The sequence below is a fragment of the Antrostomus carolinensis genome, unplaced genomic scaffold (genome assembly GCF_000700745.2).
Source record: "Antrostomus carolinensis isolate BGI_N321 unplaced genomic scaffold, ASM70074v2 scaffold10822, whole genome shotgun sequence".
Lineage (NCBI taxonomy): Eukaryota > Metazoa > Chordata > Aves > Caprimulgiformes > Caprimulgidae > Antrostomus > Antrostomus carolinensis.
Genome location: NW_010297649.1, coordinates 1 through 19,207, shown reverse-complemented (window position 1 = coordinate 19,207; position 19,207 = coordinate 1). Strand labels below are relative to the sequence as shown.

At 46.0% G+C, this 19,207-nt stretch overlaps 1 protein-coding gene across 1 annotated transcript in view; it reads left to right on the top strand.

The window, feature by feature from the left end:
- LOC104520504 (glycerophosphodiester phosphodiesterase domain-containing protein 4-like) overlaps positions 1 to 13,497 on the top strand; it is a gene marked incomplete at both ends in the record, with an annotated part of 37,472 nt that extends 23,975 nt beyond the window's left edge. Inside the window, 3 exons of the mRNA XM_010162209.2 lie at positions 11,443 to 11,652; positions 12,264 to 12,367; positions 13,400 to 13,497. Of these exons, the coding sequence (XP_010160511.2) occupies positions 11,443 to 11,652; positions 12,264 to 12,367; positions 13,400 to 13,497 (412 nt within the window). The remainder of the gene's footprint in view (positions 1 to 11,442; positions 11,653 to 12,263; positions 12,368 to 13,399) is intronic.
- Positions 13,498 to 19,207: the final 5,710 nt, after the last annotated feature.

The following is a 19,207-nucleotide window of genomic DNA, read 5'->3' as shown; positions in this document are numbered from 1 at the left end:
CTGCTTTGTCAGGGGGGTTGGACTGGATGATCTCCTGAGGTCCCTTCCAACCCCCACCATTCTGTGATTCTGTGATCTTCCTGCCTTGCTGAGCAGATTCCATATTCACTTCCATATTCATTCACACCAGCAGATGAGTGAAAATCTAATAAGCTGTATAGTCCTTATCTGCTGCTCTTGTTGCACTGTTGGTGCAACCCTAAGTTGGGGAAACTGAGGCTCTGGGTGATGGCTCTGCTGTATCCGTAGGTCGGTGTTAGGTCAGGGGACTTCAGTGTGGATCTTGTGTGTCAGACTATCCTTTTTCTCTGAAGTAGGTTCAAAAGTTTTCTAAGATGGCTTATGCTGAAATGTGGTGGTGTTTAATTAGCTAGAAAAGATTTTCCTTTGGGAACAGCAGAACCACATTCTTCTGTTGCAAAATTGGGCCAGCCCCGATGAATTTGGATGCTGTAGATAACTCAATGGAGAAACCTCTGGCCAGTAGTACAGAAAACATTCTTTCCTCCCTTTTCCTCCTCTCCTTGCAGGAATTTTTTGCTCCAAAGCCTGAACTTTAACACCCGTAGCTTGGGGGAGGGCCAGTGCTGGGGGCTTCGATGCAGTGGCCCTTCAGGGCCCCCATCCTTTGTCTGGGTTGAATAGCTCTCCGCAGAGCTGCCGGGCAGAGGTATGTGATCTGCAAACCTCTTTTCTTCCCCAATCTTGGCTGACAGACAAAATCTTCCCTTGGAGGCGATGCTCATGGCGATGCGCTGCCCTCGGTGGGGCTGGAGAGGGTCCCCCATGCTGCATCCTAATCTCCTCGTCTCCCCTTAACAGCAGGGCACAAAGAGCTGCTTAGGCATTCACGGGAGCAGAGAGGGACCCAAGCCAGGGCATGCTGAACTGCACAAAGTAGGATTGATCTTCAAAGAAATATCTCTCCTTCTGAGCTCCCTTTTTTTTTTTTTTTCCAAGGGATTTATTCCTCCTTCTCCTCCCCCCCAGGCAGACTTTGAGCTGTGGAAGCACTTTTTTTTCCTCCCCATGGTGGCTTTTCAATGGTAGGAGAGTGACTGACTTCTTAGAAAGCCGTGGGCCACCCAGGAGCAAAGCCTGGGGCTGTGCCCCATGTGCTGCACGGGGCTGAGCTGAGCGCCACTGCACGCATCACTGCTGGTGATATTGCGTGGCCACAAGCACAGTGAGGACAAAACTATTCCCTTCCCTTGTTGGCCACGCTGAAATGTGGGGAGGAACATTTCACCCCAAATTGGTCATGCTAAGTATCCATTTTCAGGCTTGACCTGGAGGTGTGAGCTCAATGATGCTCCCAATTCCCTGTTCAGATGAGCAAAATCACAGAATCACAAACTGGTTTAAGTTGGAAGGGACCTTAAAGCTCATCCAGTTCCAACCCCCCTGCCAGCAGCAGGGACACCTTCCACTAGACCAGGTTGCTCAAAGCCTCATCCAACCTGGCCTTCAACACTCCCAGGGAGGAGCAGCCACAGCTTCTCTGGACAACCTGGGACACTGTCTCACCACCCTCACAGCAAAGAATTTCTTCCTCACATCTCATCTCCATCTCCCCTCTTCCACTTTAAAGCCATCACCCCTTGTTCTAAACATGGACATCCCTGAAAGGCTGAGGGAGCTGGGTCTCTTTAGCTTGGAGAAGAGGAGACTGAGGGGAGACCTCATTAATGTTTATAAATATGTAAAGGGTGAATGTCAGGAGGATGGAGCCAGACTCTTCTCAGTGATGCCCAACGATAGGACAAGGGGCAATGGGTGTGAGCTGGAACACAGGAGGTTCTGCTTAAACTTGAGAAAAAACTACTTTACGGTGAGGGTGACAGAGCCCTGGGACAGGCTGCCCAGGGAGGTTGTGGAGTCTCCTTCTCTGGAGATATTCAAGACCCGCCTGGACGCCTTCCTGTGTGATCTCATTTAGGTTCCTGCTCCGGCAGGGGGGTTGGACTGGATGATCTTTCGAGGTCCCTTCCAATCCCCAACATTCTGTGATTCTGTGGTCTCCCTGCTGCCAGCTGGGACCAACACCTGGTTGGGTGGTGGAAGGTCTCTGTATGGTCACAGCTGGAAGATTGTCATTCCTGACCACTTCTGGGGCTAATTTTTTGCCTCTTCCCTCCTGTACTGCCCAGAGGAGGGATGCCAGCTTCCTCAAAGAGCTGGCTGTCCTTATAGAGGGGGTCGCCCAAAACTGAGCTAAGAGGGGCTAAAACAGGGTTATAGATCAGCTATATGAAGGAGCTCAGGGTCAAAGAGGGAAGGCACTGGTGATGGGTCCGGCATCAATAGGGCCAAAGCTACTTATGCATTGTACCCATTTATGTGATGCTGGGAAAGTGCCTGTAGACCCTGCTCTTGGATCAGAGCTTTCTTACAGCAGGAGTCATGTGAATACACCCTGGGAAAGCAATTCCTGAAAACCACATCATCCAAGTCATTTCATCTATGTGAGTGTCTACATTTTAAAATGATATTTCCAAGATACCAGAGTTTTTCAGGCCATTCCATGGCCAAACTGGGCCCTATCCACATTTTATTACAGCGGAAAATACAGAAAACAGACATGAAAATAAAAAATTCTGCTGTGTTTGGATCAGCATTTGATGCTGGATTTTGGGGCTTCTTCGCTATCCTCTGTCAGAATCTTCTCTCCCCTATTACCATCAATAAAGCTGATGGCAGTTGCTGCCACCTGGAGCTACAAGGGCACCTGTGGTTGGACATGGTTCTCTCTTTCCTCCCTTAGGGACTGGAGTGTCCCCTCACCTGCTCACTCATCACCTGGACCCACCATGATGGAGAAGCTGCATCTTTAGTCTTCAGGACCATGGAGACCCAGGGCTGGCATGGCCTAGTGCCCATCAAGCATGCTGGGCTGGTGGCTGTGGGTGTCCACCTTTGCTCAAGTGGTGCAGTGGAAGTTTCTAGAAGCACAGTTGGGGGTGTTGGGACTTTCTAGAAGGAAGAGGAGGAGGTGCAACATTCTACAAAGAGGGTTGGGATGGGCAAGACCTTCCAGAAGAAAAGTAGGGTGGCCTAGGAGGGCCTCTTTAGAAGGTAAGTGGGGTGGACCTCTGTAGAAAGAAGCTCTCAGTCAAACGTAATTTAAATCCAGACCCCACTGAACAGCTGTGCTGGGAATAACCTCCTGTTCCCCCTCAAGGAAAGTTTCCTCAGCCAAAATCGTCTCACTCTGTACCCGATCCAAGCTTTTGCTCCTTGCAATGAAGGGATGCTGGTGGCATGCAAACCTCTGCAGAAGTGAAACCACCCCACTCTTTTAGGAGGTTTCTGAGTAATAATAATGGATGGGAACATGCCAGAGTCCAGCCAAAGATGTGACATTTGTGAAGTCTTTCTCCACCCCTTCTTTTTCTTCCTTTTTCCTTTTTTTTTTAGCTACTATTCATCAGCTTTATTCAAAACACTCCTTTTGCTCCTGCCAGGTGAGAAGGAAAATCTATTGTAGTGCCATGAGACCCTTTGCCAAACGTGATAATTTCCCCTTGCCTGTTTCCACATGAAAATGAAAGCATTTGTATGAAATCCATTGTAAAGGCTCTGAGGCTTGGCCAATAATTTCCTGGGCACACATTTGCTAAAGTAACCTGCAAAGTGCTTTGAGGATGAAGAAAACCAGCTGTAAGTTCTGATGATGATGGTTATGATTAAATGAGGCTTCTGCAAGTGGTTATAGATAATGAGTCATCCCTGGGGGCTGGATATTGGGGACAAAAATGCTCCAAGTATAAGAGACTGTTGAGAGAGGTACACTGAATGGGTAGAGAGATACCAAATAGTTTTGGGGGAGAGGAAAAAGTGATCTGTGCAAAATGTGCTTCCACCTTGGAACTTTATTTCCTATGATGGTCACTCTGGAATACAGCCAGGGCTTAAGGTGCCTTTTCTACCTTAAATTATCATGGCCAATATATGGCTTTGTTTTAAGGTGAACAGATCCTATCTTGGAGTGAGGCTTGCTTTGCCATGCAGTGTTACCAAACCCTTATCACTCATCCACAGCCATGGAAGTTCCTCAAGGGCTTGTCAATCTGACCCCACAAAATCGATTTATTGCCTCAGAAAATCTTACCCCAAAGCATTTGCACACAACCATGGATGAATTCCAGGCTTGCTTTGCCATGCAGTGTTACCAAACCTGTATCACTCATCCACAGCCATGGAGGTTCCTCAAGGGTTTGTCAATCTGACCCCACAAAATCCATTTATTTTGTCAGAAAATCTTACCTTAAAGCATTTGCACGCAACCACGGATGAATTCTGGTCTCAGCAGACACTGGGACTGAAAATTGAGCTGGCCATGCCAACCATTTCCAGCACAGCTCCTCCTAGGTGTCTGACCTTCAGACTGTACCACAAAGACTCCTCTGTGATGAGGATAAGTCCCTGGGGAGTTCTAATAGATGCAGGATTTTGACTGTATTTATAGGTTAACGTAGTTGAAATGCGTTTGATTATTTGTTTCTGTTCAAAGTGGGGTGACATATTACAAAATATAGGGCATTAACCTTGGTGGAAACCTCCCCATTGCTTTGAAAACCACAGCCATGGCATGTTGGAGTGTACTGCAACAAATGAAATGGAGGAATATTGTCCCTGCACTCACAGGAGCAGTTACTCCTTGTTATCCCCTTCTGCTCAAAGCCAACACCTAATCAATTAATGAGACTTACTTTGCACCTATTTGTCCCAGGCTGCACATACTCTTTGAGATCCCACAGAGAACTGAGGTATAATTGGGGTTTGTAAAGAAATTATTGAAAGTCTTAGTGATAAATTATAATTATCAACTGCCAGGAAAAGGAAAGGAGATGGAATATACACCCTATCATAGGGAGATTGTGACAGGCTTTATTTTATTTGATCAGTTTTCCTTTCCTGTGTTAAAACCTCATTAATTCCCTGAAAAGAAACCAAAGGCAGATGATGGTAGAATACAAGGGATCCTAGGCTGTGATCCAGAGCTTTGGGCAGAAATGAAGCTTTAAGGGATGCTCCTTGCTGAGATTTTCTGACTGGTGGCATCACTGATGCAGCTCATGGTGATGGTAATCAACCAGCATCTTCCCAGGAGGTTGATTTTATTCTGCATCTCTTGGTGTGGTGCTGTAGAAGACTCCCAGGTGGAAGGGCAGGGAATGATGCCCCAGAGAGTGGTGTGATGGCAGCAGAAGTCTCCACATAAGGGAGCTGCAGGAGCCAGGGAGGCTCAGCTCAGGCTCAAGGCACCTCCATTTCCATTCCCCAACATAGGGTTCACTTTTTCTCCAAATGCCTTGGAAATGGTCATATGGTCAAAGTGGGTATCACTCTTATCTGCTGTCTTCCTGTGCCAGCAAAATGCTCAGGGCAAGTTGGCCATGTTCAGGTTCTGAGAAACGACCATCTGCATGTCCCTCACATGGCTGATGATACCCACTTTTTTTTTTTTTCCAGTTCTCTTCTTGCAGCTGACTGGGAAGTGTGTTTGTAACATCTGAAAAGAGCCTTGCACCCACCTGCCCACGTGTTACACACTGAGTCACAGAATCACAGAATGGTTGGGCTTGGAAGGGACCTTTGAAAATCATCTAGTCCAATGCCCTCTGCTAGAGCAGGATCACCTAGAGTAGATCACACAGGAAAGCATCCACGTAGGTTTTGAACGTCTCCAGAGAAGGAGACTCCACAACCTTCCTCAGCAGCCTGTTCCAGGGCTGTTACCCTCATAGTAAAGAAGTTTTTCCCCATGTTTAGGTTGAACCTCCTGTGTTCCAGCTTGTGCCCATTGCCCCTTTGCCTGTCATTGGACACCACTGAGAAGAGTCTGGCCAAGAGTGTTGTAGGATATTGTGTTGGAGAAAGCCCGGTAGACACAGAAGAAGGGAAAAAGAGAAAGACTTAAAAGGCCCAAGGAAAAAGCTGTAGAGCAATGACAAATTTGGATGCTGTACATATTTACCCCTCAAAAGATGGATACTTGAGCTCTACAGCCCCAAAAAAGAAAAGAACACTCTTTGCTTGTGCTCTGGCCTCTCAACAAGCTCAGCTTGCAGTTCCCTCTGCATTCAGCACGTGCAGCTGAACATGTTTCCTGCTTTTGCTCCCTTGCTCCTTCCTCCATCATCCCCCTGGGCTATTTCTCCTGCTTTTCCTCACTCTGTCAAACAGTGGGAAACGAGCAGCCTTGTTCGACTGCCTGCGATTACAGAGGCTCTAATCTGCCAGCAAACAAAGTCTCTGTTTGCAAGGGAAAGACCTGAGATCTCTTGGGTTTATGGAGCTGAAAAACATCTGTTACTGCTTTCACGGCTCACTTGTTAAGGAGTCCTAAACTTTGCTCTCCTGCTGATGTATGTTTTCCTGCTCGCTCTTTGCTCCCATGGCTTTCCCCATGAATGGATTCTGGTTTGCTGTTTCCCTCCTCTATCCATTTTCCTTTGCCTGGTGGAGATGGGCAGGGATTCATAGAATCATAGAATCATAGAATGGTTTGGATTGGAAGGGACCTTAAAGATCATCCAGTTCCAACCCCCCTGCCAGAAGCAGGGACACCTTCCACTAGACCAAGTTGCTCAAAGCCTCATCCAGCCTGGCCTTCAACACTTCAGTTGTTACTTCAGGAGTTACTCCCTTCAGAGTGAAGTAGCCCAAATATTGGGTGAGTTGCCCCTGATCTTCCTGAACCCTGTAAACTCTAGTTGACTATTGTCTCAAGCATGTCTTGTGCTTTGTTCCTCAGAAGAGACCCACCAGTCCCCTACAGCTGTGGGCAGAGCGGCTTGAAGTCTCCCATTTGCTCGGTGAGCCCAGTATGCCCAGAGGGAACAGGAACAGCCTTGGCTCAAGCCATGATGTGGGGCTTGGGAAGGTGGTTTCTGGTTTGGATGAGAGCTTGCTGATCCCAGTAGATATGGTATAATGGGCTTATTGGCTTGCCTGGCCTCTAACCTTTGTCATATTTCTGGATGGGTCTGGCAGATGGCTGCAAGGTCTTCTGTGCACAACCATTTCTCCGTTGAGCAGAGGAGGACTTCAGCCACAGTAGCCCTCATCCTCTAGTCAGCTCATGTTGGAGAGGAAGAGGAGATGCTGGTAAAGAATGGGAGAGAGTGATGGGTACTTCTTATAAGCAACTCCAAAGAATCATTTTCCTGGGCACAGAAATGATGAACAAATGCCTAAACTTAAGCCTCATAAGTTCCATTTCCCAAGGTTTGGCCAGGGTTGGGTGCCATCATGTCCTGAGGACTTTATTTCCCCTTTCGACACAGAGGGCTCTGAGGTTTGAGCCCGTGATGGATACTTAGCCCTGGACTGACATCCCAAAGAATCAGAAAGGGTTTGCACCATGTTCATAGTGATTTCCTTCTGCTGTTTGTGCTGTTCCTGCTGTACGTTCAGACACTGCATTGCATCAAAACTGCTCCTGTACCCCAACTGTACCTTCTTTTCTGGAGCCCCCAACACAAGAGAGACCTGGAGCAGCTAGAACAAGTCCAGAGGAGGCCACCAGGATGATCCAAGGGCTGGAGCAGCTCTGCTGTGAGGACAGGCTGAGAGACTTGGGGCTGTTCAGCCTGGAGAAGAGAAGGCTCCAGGGAGATCTTATAGCAGCCTCCCAGTACCTGAAGGGGCTACAAGAAAGCTGGGGAAGGACTTTTCATAAGGGCAGTTAATGACAAAACAAGGGGAAATGGGTTTAAGCTGAAAGAGGGGAGGTTTAGATTAGATATTAGGAAGAAGTTTTTCACTGTGAGGGTGGTCAGACACTGGAACAGGTTGCCCAAGGAAGTTGTGGATGCCCCCTCCCTGGAAGTGTTTGTGGCCAGGCTGGATGAGGCTTTGAGCAACCTGGTCTAGTGGAAGGTGTCCCTGCTGCTGGCAGGGGGGTTGGAACTGGATGATCTTTAAGGTCCCTTCCAACCCAAACCATTCTATGATTCTATGATTCTATGATTCTCCTCCTGGGTGGAAACATCCTTCAAAACCCCAAGCACCTGAAATGCTCCTGAAGTAACAACACTTTGTAACTTCAGCCTAGCATCACTGAGCTAGCTAAGAGTAATTTGCCTGTGGGGACCACATATCTCCTTAGCAGGCCAGTTTGTCTTATGTGAGACAATAGATCTCCATTTAATTGAGTGTGGATATGTCAGAAAGCATCTGTGTTCAACAAGATGAAAGTTCAGTCTAGATTTATTGCCTTCGTGAGATGCTTTAGCCCTTTGCAGGCTGCAGAGGAGCAGCTGGGCAAGGTAGCTCTGTCTTTTGGGGCCTGGGAGAGGAGGGACAAGGTCTCTGGGCAGAGAAAGAGAAAAGGCAGGGCAAGGAAGAGGGGTGAATGGATTCTCTGCCAGCAGAAGCCAGAGCCCAAAAAGCAGGGGACAGGTTTTGCTCTTTTTCTTGATATGAAAGGTTTTACAAAGCTGCTTGTTGCTGTGGTACCCTAAACATCTTGGGCAACATGGTCAATGAGGATTCAGGGGATGTGAGACATGAAGGTTTTTGCTCATCTTTGGCCAGCTTAATGTTTATGGAAGGGCCAGATGTTGGCAGAGTTGGTTGTAGAAAGGAGGTTGTGTTCCTCTCTTCCTCCCTCCCCAGCCTCCCCTGCAATGAAGGGTCCCTTCCCCGATGACCCCTGGGCTTGGAGAGAGGACTTGCATGGGAAGACTAAGGCAGGAGTTCATTAAATTCTTAATTATAGAGGTGTTCTTAAGTGCTGTGGTGCATAAAGCTGAAAGCATCATTTCCTTGCCACTGGAGGTGAATCCAGTCTGAATTATTTAAGCATTCAGATGACCGAGGCCAGACGATGTGTTTGATACATGAGAGAAACTGGATGCTTCAAGTGTCAGGTAGCATGTGCTTTGGGTGACCAGGTCTGCCCTGGAGGGGCTGTGTGTTGTTCACCACATCCTGTTATGACTACCATGTGCTGAAAAACATGGGAAATGCAAGGAAAATCCCAAATTACAGGTGATTGTGAACTCCATACCAGGTTGCTCTGAGGAGGAGAAAACATGAACTACAAGCAAAGACTATAAAACTTGGTTGTTCAGGACAACATCCAAACTATTGTGAAGTATGTAACAGAGGAAAGGCTTAAGCTGTTCTTTATATCTACCAAGAAGAGGACATGAAGTGATGGTCTTAAACTGGAGTCTAGACATCAGGGAAAAAAAATTTAATATTAAAACTAGTTTGGACTGGATTAGCCTGTGTTGGGAGCTGGTGGGATCTTCATCACTGGCAATTTTTATGAGGGGCAATTTTTATGATCTTTATTTTAGACTAAGACATAGATTTAACACCTGATGTGCTGCTGTAAGCAGCCAGATGGAGCAAACAGTGTTTTGAGGTCTCTGTTATCTCTGTTTTCCTGTTATCCTATGTGCTCACAGGTAAATATTGACGTGTGAGCCTCATGCCCACACCACGAATGTGACTAACAAACCTTGTGGCCCTTTGCCAGCAAAACTGATGTTTTTGGTCAAGTGTCCTGAATTCCTATTGCTGAAGAAGAATAACTGGACAAAAATGGGTGCTGCGGTTCAGTGATAGGGAAACTCAAGGATCCTTGCAGGAAGTAACAAATACTGCAACCTCATGGCACATGGCACCCTTCTGGTAAGAGCTCTGAAGGTTCAGATATATTCAAAAGATGTGGCTGATGTACTTGAGGATGGCTGATGAAGGCAGCAGGATCAGCTGTTGTCTGCACCACTCACCAGTGGCATAACTCCAGCATCTAGGTAATTCATGAGTAGGATCACCATCTTGCCACATGAGATTGACATCAATTTTTTACTATGGGTTGACCTACTGGTGCTTAGATCCAATACTACTCAGCTTCTAGGGATGGCTTGACCCCACCATATCCAAGAGTATGTGATTCAGGCACTGGAATGGGCTGCCTAGGGAAGTGGTTGAGTCCCCATCCATGGAGGTGTTTAAAAGACGGGTAGATGAGGTGCTCAGAGATCTGGTTTAGTAGTGGACAGGTACAGTTGGACTTGATCTCAAAGGTCTTTTCCAACCAAACCATTCTATGATTCTATGATTCCCAGGGGCTGTCCTGGATGGGCAGGCATAGAATCATAGAATCATAGAATCATAGAATCATAGAATGGTTTGGGTTGGAAGTGACATATCTGTCCCAGGAAAACTTTCAGGACATGGCATGCTTGGGCACTGCTCAATAAGTAGTGTTCCAAACTGAAACCCCTTTTGTTTCATTTCCATCCACTCTCCTTTGCTCTCCAGCTGCCAATAGGCTGGGACATTTGGAAAGGGTACCAGGAATGCGTCATTTCAGTTTTAACTTGCGTCTTATGTCTCTGTTTCATTTGTGCTTTCTGCAAACTAATCAGGTTTTTGGCAGTGTCAGTTTGCAAGGATTTATCCACTGATTTCTGCAAAGACACACTGGGCTCAGAGTTATTTGCAAACAATTTATGTGTGTGTTTCATCCATGTGTATAGCGCAGCAAATTGTTCGTTCTTGTTCTTAAATGACTGTTATTACATCAGATAAATCAAGGAAATTGGAGTTTTCTAGGCTTGGAATCTGCAGCAGACATGCCTGGATTTGGACATGGCACTTTTTTAATGGAACAGCAAAGCAGCTCTGGCTATTTCTGTACTCTAAAGAAGTGGTGGATTATGGTGCTTCTTTGTATGCCAACTTTTTTTTTTCTAAATCTTTCCTTGTGGTCTTTATAGTGCTCTGCTGAGTAAACCACTCTTTGCTGCCACAAACCCCTGTGTTCTTTGCTTCGCTGTTAACTACTCTGGTTGCAATATACCTGCAAGTTCTTTGTTTAAAATTTGGATTATAAACAGATCCTCCATATGTGCATCTTTCCAGCTACTCTTTCCACCCTCAAAAAAACTGTGCCAAGTAAAGCTATTTCAGTCAGGAAATACCTTTATTATTAAAGGATCAGTCTCTGCAGTGCTGCAGTTTTACCAGGATAAGAGAGTTGTGGACCTGAAGAGTATCAGTCCCTTTCATGCATGAGCTAGTTAATCTGGTAGCAGGTTGCAGTCAGGTCACAGAGATGCTGAATTAATTCCCATGGTTCAGGTTCAACTGACATCATTCAAGAACCTGCATGGAGTGCTTAAGTTAGTGGTTTCATTTCCCAGAGCTCCCTGTATAGTCACAAGGAGGCAGAGGTTCCCTCAGAGATGATTCAGATTACAACCAGGAGCACCACTGACTGCTGAGGGGACTTGCAATGACCATGCTTTTCTGTTAAGACATCTCACTTAGGTATGTAAAATTAGATGAAGTGTCCTCAGCACCCTTTCCTGCTGGTCACAACATCCTCTTGAGAAAACTTCCCTTCTTTTTTTCTGATATGGAAAAGGAAAAGAGAGTTACAGTCTCCACATAAAAGTTGTGGCCTTATTTCAGGAGGAAAATGAGATAAAACCCCCTCAGATGGAGGCCAGTTCCACCAGCTTCAAGACACTCAAGTTTGGGAAGCTGAAGGTGGTACGTCGGCGCTTGCTACAGAGGTATGAGCATCAGCCCTTCATCTCCTGCCTGGCTGGGTTCTACAGCTGCCGGTGGAAGCGATATCAGCGTAGAAGGACCGAGCCTGGGAAATGCTGCTGCAAGACGGTAAATTAACTCAAAATCACCACAAACATTGATTACTGTGTAGGGACAGTCCAAACTGATGAGTGGTTGATGTTGTGGGACAAAGGCATCCCCACCCAACATCATTTGAAGCCCACTGAGATCTGTTGGGTTGTTAGATTTTTGTCTCTAAGCGATTGATGTATTGCTGTGTTCTTGTGGCACTTTGTCTGTGCCACCATGCAGCTAATAAATATATGGCAGGAGAGGACTTTGCACCAAACCCTCCAGGCCAATGAAACATCTCAAAGCCATAGGATCAACTTAAAGAAGGAAAATTTGGGCTAAGCGTGCAGTAAAAATTGTAAAGAGGGCTGCTGCCTAAGTGCAGTTCCCTCCCATGTGAGGTGGTTAAAATCCTGTTCATTTGCCAAGTCATCAGATCTGTTTTCCCTAAAAATAAATACTTCAGAGTATGTTTCTGAGGATATCCCCCTACTCACAGCAGGAAGGCAGGGAAGTCTTCTCCATATCTACTTCAGGAGGTCCAGCACCAAGCCAAGTGTTTTATGGACAAACTAAAAGTGCCATTTGCTCTGATTGCTTCAGGGTAGACAAAGTTCTGACCACTTGTCCTTCCTCTCCCTCTCCAGCGGGAATGTGTGTTTTTCCCATTGCTTGTTGGAGCTTTCTGTTTTTCTCTGGTCTTTCTGTACATGTGGAGTGAAGCAAAAAATGACTACAATAACTTTGACTGGTAAGTACCATCTTTTCCTCCTCTCCTGCTCCTTGGGCAGGTCCTCAGGGTGTCTGGGAAGAGCAGTAGGGCACTTTAGCCATGATCCAAAGATTTATCTCCTTAAACTCTTGGTTATGGCATCCAAATTAAATTTCCAGTGACTTCAGAGGTGCTGAGGCTCTGCCCTTTGCTTGGCGACAGTTTTTAAATGTAAGTGCGAATTTGGGAGAAAGGGGAGAATCATCATCACAAAAATTGTGAATGAAGTCGACTAAATAGCTCTTTTCTTTCCTTCTCTGAGTCTTTTTTCCCCCTTCTGAAGAAATGTAGTGGTTGGCATCAGAGGTATTGCACCAGCTGTCTCACTGCAAAGAGAATCGCATGTTCCCAGGCTTGAAAGTAAGAAATAACTGACAGGGATTTATGCAAATCCTTTCCTTCTGCAGTATGTAGGCAACAGTTATGCAAATCTGGCCCTGAAAATTAAATTAAAGCATCTTAAATATTATGGGGAGGAAAGGTGAGATAATGTTCTTCATCCTTATTGAGCCTTTGGGTAAAAAGTAGAGTTTTCCTCTCCTTCTCCTTGGGCAATCCCTCTGCAGCTCCTCCAGCTTTCTGGTGTTTTCTCCTTCAAAGCCTGACTCAGATCTCTTTTTTTTGCTGCAGTGTCCTACACAACACCAAGCAAAAAAGGTGGGATGTTGGTCTGAGTCCTGTCATTTTACCATTTCCCCAGGCTGCCTTGTCTGCAGCAAGGTGCAGCTGTGTCTTACATTCAGACTAGGAGCTCTTTGGAGCAAGGCCATCAATTTGGTCCTGTATTTTACCACCCCAGCACACTGGGGTGTTAGTCTGGTGGTTAATGCAATCATGGATCTGAGGAAGAAGGTTCATAACCACTTCTGCATGTTACAGTGTAGGTTATTCCTTCCTCCCTCTTTGTTTATTGCTTTGATAATTTAATATTTCAAGGAACGGGGCTGTCGTTCCACCCCCCAGTCCATGTGCTAAACACAAACACTATTATAATATTTAATCACTTTGTAGGTATAACTATGGGAACCTGGGCTTCTGGTTTCTCTGGTCTCTCGTTCTCCTGATCGTGGCTGCAATCTTGTTCGTGTACATCACGCTGTTATTGGTAAGTAATGCACCTTGAGAGCTGACCATGATTTATAGTCCTAAAAAGGAAACATAGGGATGACTTTAATGGGTCAAACCAAAGCTCAGCCTAGCCTCACACTGAGGCTTTGAGCAACCTGGTCTAGTGGAAGGTGTCCCTGCTGATGGCAGGAGGGCTGGAACTAGATGATCTTTAAGGTCGCTTCCAGCCCAAACCATTCTATGATCTGATCCTTAGACAATGGATACCTGGGAAAAACTGGGAAGAAAACAAATGTTTACAGTACTTTTTTCCCATGTCCACCTGCAGATGACCAATTTCATCTTGGGGGTCTCTGAGCCAGATGTAGTTTCTCTAATTTCACTCAATGATTCCCTTCAATGAATGTGTCCAGTCTCTCCTTGAATGCTAGAAAATCTGAGCCAGCAGTGACTGGATTTAGATTTAGGGGAAGCTAAAGATTGTTGCTTTGATAGCAGATACAGACGTATGGGACTCTGAGTCATCTAGCAGTAGTGATACGTCATCAACGCTGTTATTCCTCTAATCCTGAATAAAAAGGCTCATTAGAAGAAGGGGAACATTATCACTGAAGCTGCCTTGACTCATTCTGCACTCATTTGCTGGACGGTTTCTCTCCAGGTAGAGAATATGGAAGTGGTCACAAAATGTTGCTGAAGTTTATGGCCAAAGAGGCAATGTTCCTGAAATCCTCAATTTTCCAAATCCTGTGAAATTTTCTCTAGGCTTCTGATCTGCTGTCTGCCTTGGTTACTGGAAACATAATCAAAAGCAAGCATTTCCTAAAATTTCTACCAACTCATCCCTCTTCTCTGTCCTTTCTCTCCTAGATACCCCCCCAAATAAAGACAGATTTGCATCTGTGTTTACACCTTCTGCATCCAGAGCTATAGGCTAAGAAATTTAGGAAGAAATTCTTTGCTGTGAGGGTGGTTAGATACTGGAACAGGTTGCCCAAGGAAGTCGTAGATGCCCCCTCCCTGGAAGTGTTGAAGGCCAGGCTGGATGAGGCTTTGAGCAACCTGGTCTAGTGGAAGGTGTCCCTGCTGCTGGCAGGGGGGTTGGAACTGGATAATCTTTAAGGTCCCTTCCAACCCAACCCAAGCCATTCTGTGATTCTGTGATTTTATGATTCTAAATCACTTTAACTCCAGGGTCTGGAGTTCACGTTCAGTCTCACGCCTGCTCCAACATTAATTTTGAAATGCCAGGTGCTGAGAATGAGGTTATGGCTTTGACTCACCTCACTGGCAGAGACAACCAGCTTTTATCACCAGTTCCTGCTGTTCTTACCCATTCCCTGATGTATCATTGTATAGTCAGTCTGTAAATTGCTCATGGCAGGGAATCTCTTTTTGCTTTGTTCATGCAGTGCCCAGCACAATATGTTTCTGAGGTCCTTTGTCTCTGCTGAAGTACAAATAAATAGTGATTTTATTCTGGTGCTAGCAATAAAAACCCAAAGTGATAAATAGGACAGCTGCTTGGCCGTGCCCATAGCGATCAATAACATCATAAAAGCTGTGGACTAACTGAGTAGGACAAATAACAATACTTAATTACAAGGATTTTGTGACCCCCTGGTGACTCTAGGGCTCAATGTCTATTATTCAGCAAAGCCTACCTGGCTTTCCCAGTGGCCATGGAGTAGTGTGGGTGGTTTGGCGGTTGGACTAACCCATCGTAGCACAGGCTAGAAATGAGCTTTACAGGATTTCCTGGCCTTGAGGACTCTGAAGACCCCTGAGGGTGGTATGTCAGCTCAGTCATGCTCTTTCTGGATCCAAACATCAGCCAGCATCCAAACAGTGGACTTCCTTAGAGGAGTTTCATGTCTTTGGCAGCATGAATGTGATGTCCACAAACTATCAGGACAGGTGATGGGCAAAGTAAAGCCAGAAAGGAAGATGGAAAATATCATAGAATCATAGAATACCAGGTTGGAAAGGACCTCAAGGATCATCTGGTCCAACTTTTCTTGGCAAAAGCACCACAAAAGCATGGTCTAGACAAGGTGGCCCAGCACCCTGTCTAGCTGAATCTTAAAAGTGTTCAATGTTAAGGAATCCATCACTTTCCTGGGGATATTATTCCAATATCTGGTTGTTCTCATTGTGAAAAAATTTTCCTCTTGTGTCCAATCAGATTCTCCCCAGGAGTAACTTGTACCCATTACTCCTCATCTTTTCCATGTGATTCCTTGTAAAAAGGGAGTCTCCATCTTCTTTGTAGCTACCCTTTAAGTACTGGAACTTGGTGATGAGGTCTCTCCTAAGCCGCCTTTTCTCCAGGCTGAACAAACCCAGTTCTCTCAGCCTTTCCTCATATGGCAGGTTTCCCAGTCCTTTGATCATCTTCATGGCCCTTCTTTGGGCTTTTCCAGCCTGCCCACATCTTTTTTGTATAGTGGGGACCAAAACTGAACACAGTATTCCAGGTATGGCCTAACAAGTGCTGAGTAGAGTGGGCTAATGCCTTCTTTGTCTCTGCTGGTGATGCCCTTGTTGATGCAACCCAGCATGCTGTTGGCTTTCTTTGCCACAGCAGCAGGCTGTTCAGTCCTATTGAGCTTGTTGTCCACCACCCACAGGTCCCTTTCCACAGAGCTGCTCTCCAGCCAGGAAGATCCCAGCCTGTGCTGCAATCCTGGATTATGTTTTCCCATGTGCAAGACCTTGCACTTGTCCTTGTTGAACTTCATAAAGTTCTTGTTAGCCCACTCTTCCAGCCTACCACTTCCCTTCCAAAGTGTCCACTTCCCCACTCAATTGGGTATCATCAGCAAACTTCATCAGGGTACACTTGATGCCATCATCCAGATCATTTGTGAAGATATTAAACAGTGTTGGACCCAGTGTTGATCCTTGGAAGATCCCACTTGTGACAGGTTGCCAGTTTGAAAAGGAGATATTTACCACCATACTCAGGGTGTGTCCAGTCAGACATTTCCTCACTGACCACACAGACCACTTGTTGGGTCGTAACACATCAGTTACTCTACGAGAAGGCTGTGGGGGACTGTACTGAAAGCCTTGGAGGAATCCAGGTAGACAGTGTCCACTGCTCACCCCACATCAACCGAGCAAGTTACTTTGTCATAGAAGGTGATCAGGTTTGTCAAGCACAGTTTGCCCTTGGTGAACCTGTGCTGGCTTTTCCCAGTCACATGCTTCATTTGACTAGTGATAGCCCCCAGGGTGATTCGTTCCATAACTTTCCCAGGGATTGAAGTAAGACTGATAGGCCTATAATTTCCTGGATCTTCCTTTAAGGCATTCTTGCAGATGGGGGTGAAATTAGCCTTCTTCCAGTCTTCTGGGTTGTCCCCCAGTCTCCACAATTTCTCAAAGATTATGGGAAGTGGCTTCACAATGCTGTCAGCCAGCTCTCTTAACACCCTTGGGTGGATAATGTCTGGGCCCATCAATGTGTAGGGGTCAAGCTTCTGTAATAGTTTGCATACCAACTCTTCCTTCACTGACTGCAGGTCTGTGTTTGCATCAACCTGGATAGGAGGTGAAATTGGTGTCCTACATGGTTCAGTTCAGTCTTGGTCCCACTCATTGTATAGACACATCGTCCTCCTCCTCTCAGCACCTCTGTTGTGTCTAATGAAGCTAACAGCATTTGCCTTGAGGGTGAGGACAGATAAACCTGAAAGAATGCAAGTAGTCTGGGTAGTATCAGACAAGCTCTACATGCAAAACACTTCAGAGGTGCCTCTGCTCTGGGGACAGCCCCTGCAGCAAGGGTCTATTTGCTTCTTGCTTTCATGAAGCTGTGAAGTGACCCACACAAAGCTATTGGGTATTTCTGCTAACACTTACCCTGCTTGATTGCAGCAGCATGTCATCATGTCTCATTTGGAAAGATTTCTGTATGCATCTATGTTGTGCAGTGGATGCTGGGAAGTACAAGGTCCCACACCAGCAGAAATGATACCTAAATGGGATTAGGTCTTGAAGGAAAGAGGAGTGAGGAAAGTAATCACCACCACCATTCATATTCCCACTTCTCAAAGCATGCAGGCTCACATGAAGGTCACATGCTTGCATGCAGGGTCTTGTGATGGTAACTGGCCATGGTCATCCCAGCAGGGCTCCTTTCAGAGAAGGACTCTGCCAGGAATCACCCTTCCATTACTGTATGCAGAGCTTCCCCATCACAGTGTCTGGCCTTTCACTGTAGCCTTTGATGAACCACTCAGCAAAACACTAGCAGCCTCACAGGCCAATAAGCACAAATCAGCCCTTCCATAACTAAATAAATTTATCAGTGTGGCTACTATACAATAGCTGGGTCGTCTAATAACATTTCAGACAACTGATGGCCAAATAGGTTGCCCCTGTGATGAATTGTTCCCATGTTCTGGTTGAACAGTGTTGGATGGAGCCTATCCCCACATGTGTTGGACTGGAAGGACTGGAGACCTTCACCCAGTTTTCTTGTGATGTTTTGCATCAGTAGCTCATCACATTGGAAAACTGAACACACTGATGTCCTTGTTGGAGCAGAGAGATTTTATAGCAACAAGTGGCAGGTCTGGTGTGATTTGTGAGCATCATACCCTCTTCCTTAATGACAGCACCCAACTGGAGCCTCCAAGCCTGCTTCCATGACCTTATTGTGAATCACTGAAGCAAACACTCTTCTGCCCAGCGGCCACCAGCAGCTGAACAAAATGCTGCACAACAAAGCACTTGCTGTCTGTGCAGAGGCACTCTCTGTCCACATGCATCATTGTAATTTTTTTCAGACAATCAGTTTCAATTAATTCAATTGTTATCACTCCACAAGACAATTTTCTCATTGGCATTAGAGCTGAAAGGTTAAGCTGAGGGGTCTAATTGCAGAGCAGTTCATGCTCAGTGGAGAAGAAAAACCTTTTCTTGCTCAGTCTTTCAAACACCAACAGAATTTTTTTCTTCTCTGCAGTTCAACCGTGTTTGTTCCAACGGTTTTGGGGAGGTGACTTGTGACTGTACAATATAATGAGGTTCAGGTGTGTTGTGGCTTCTGCATTTGTAGGTTAAGAAAGGACTCAAAATAGTACATTGTCACTGAAGTCCAAAAAGTGATCGCAAACCTCCATCCGTAAGAGACAAGGGTACCAGGGGAGTTCTGAATTGCTGCATTTTTGCCGGAAAGCGAATGTAGGGACCTGGATTCTGCTGTTGTGAACATCTAAGTGAGGAGATGTTTTCGGTGAGCTGAGTATCTAAGTACCTGCCTCCTCGTCCTTGTGGTGCTAGGTTCAGAGCCTGCCTAAACCTCACCAGCAGTATTGAAATAAGCACAAGGTCATTCCCATGCTGAAGTAGGGAGAGTTTAAGTGTCTATTGTTCTTTATTTTGCAGCATAATCTTGTGCTTAGTGCACACATTCAAAAAGAGGGAGACAGAGGTGCAATCCCCCTTGCAGCAAATCCATCTGTCTCACTACTGGAAGGTATCCTTTAGTTACCACTTTGCAGGTAGATGGTGGAGGGGAGGCACTTCGACACCTCATGCTAAAGAGAAGAAGAATGCAAGTGTCAGAGGCTGTAAGATTCAGGGATATGATGGGGCTGGCAAGAGGAACCTTGGCTCTAGCCTCAGCAGTACTGATCAGAAACATACTGGTCACCTAAGCCCATATGTCTGTGTGCTTGTATTAGACAATCCCAGGATATAGAGAATCATAGAATCACAGAATGCATTGGGTTGGAAGGG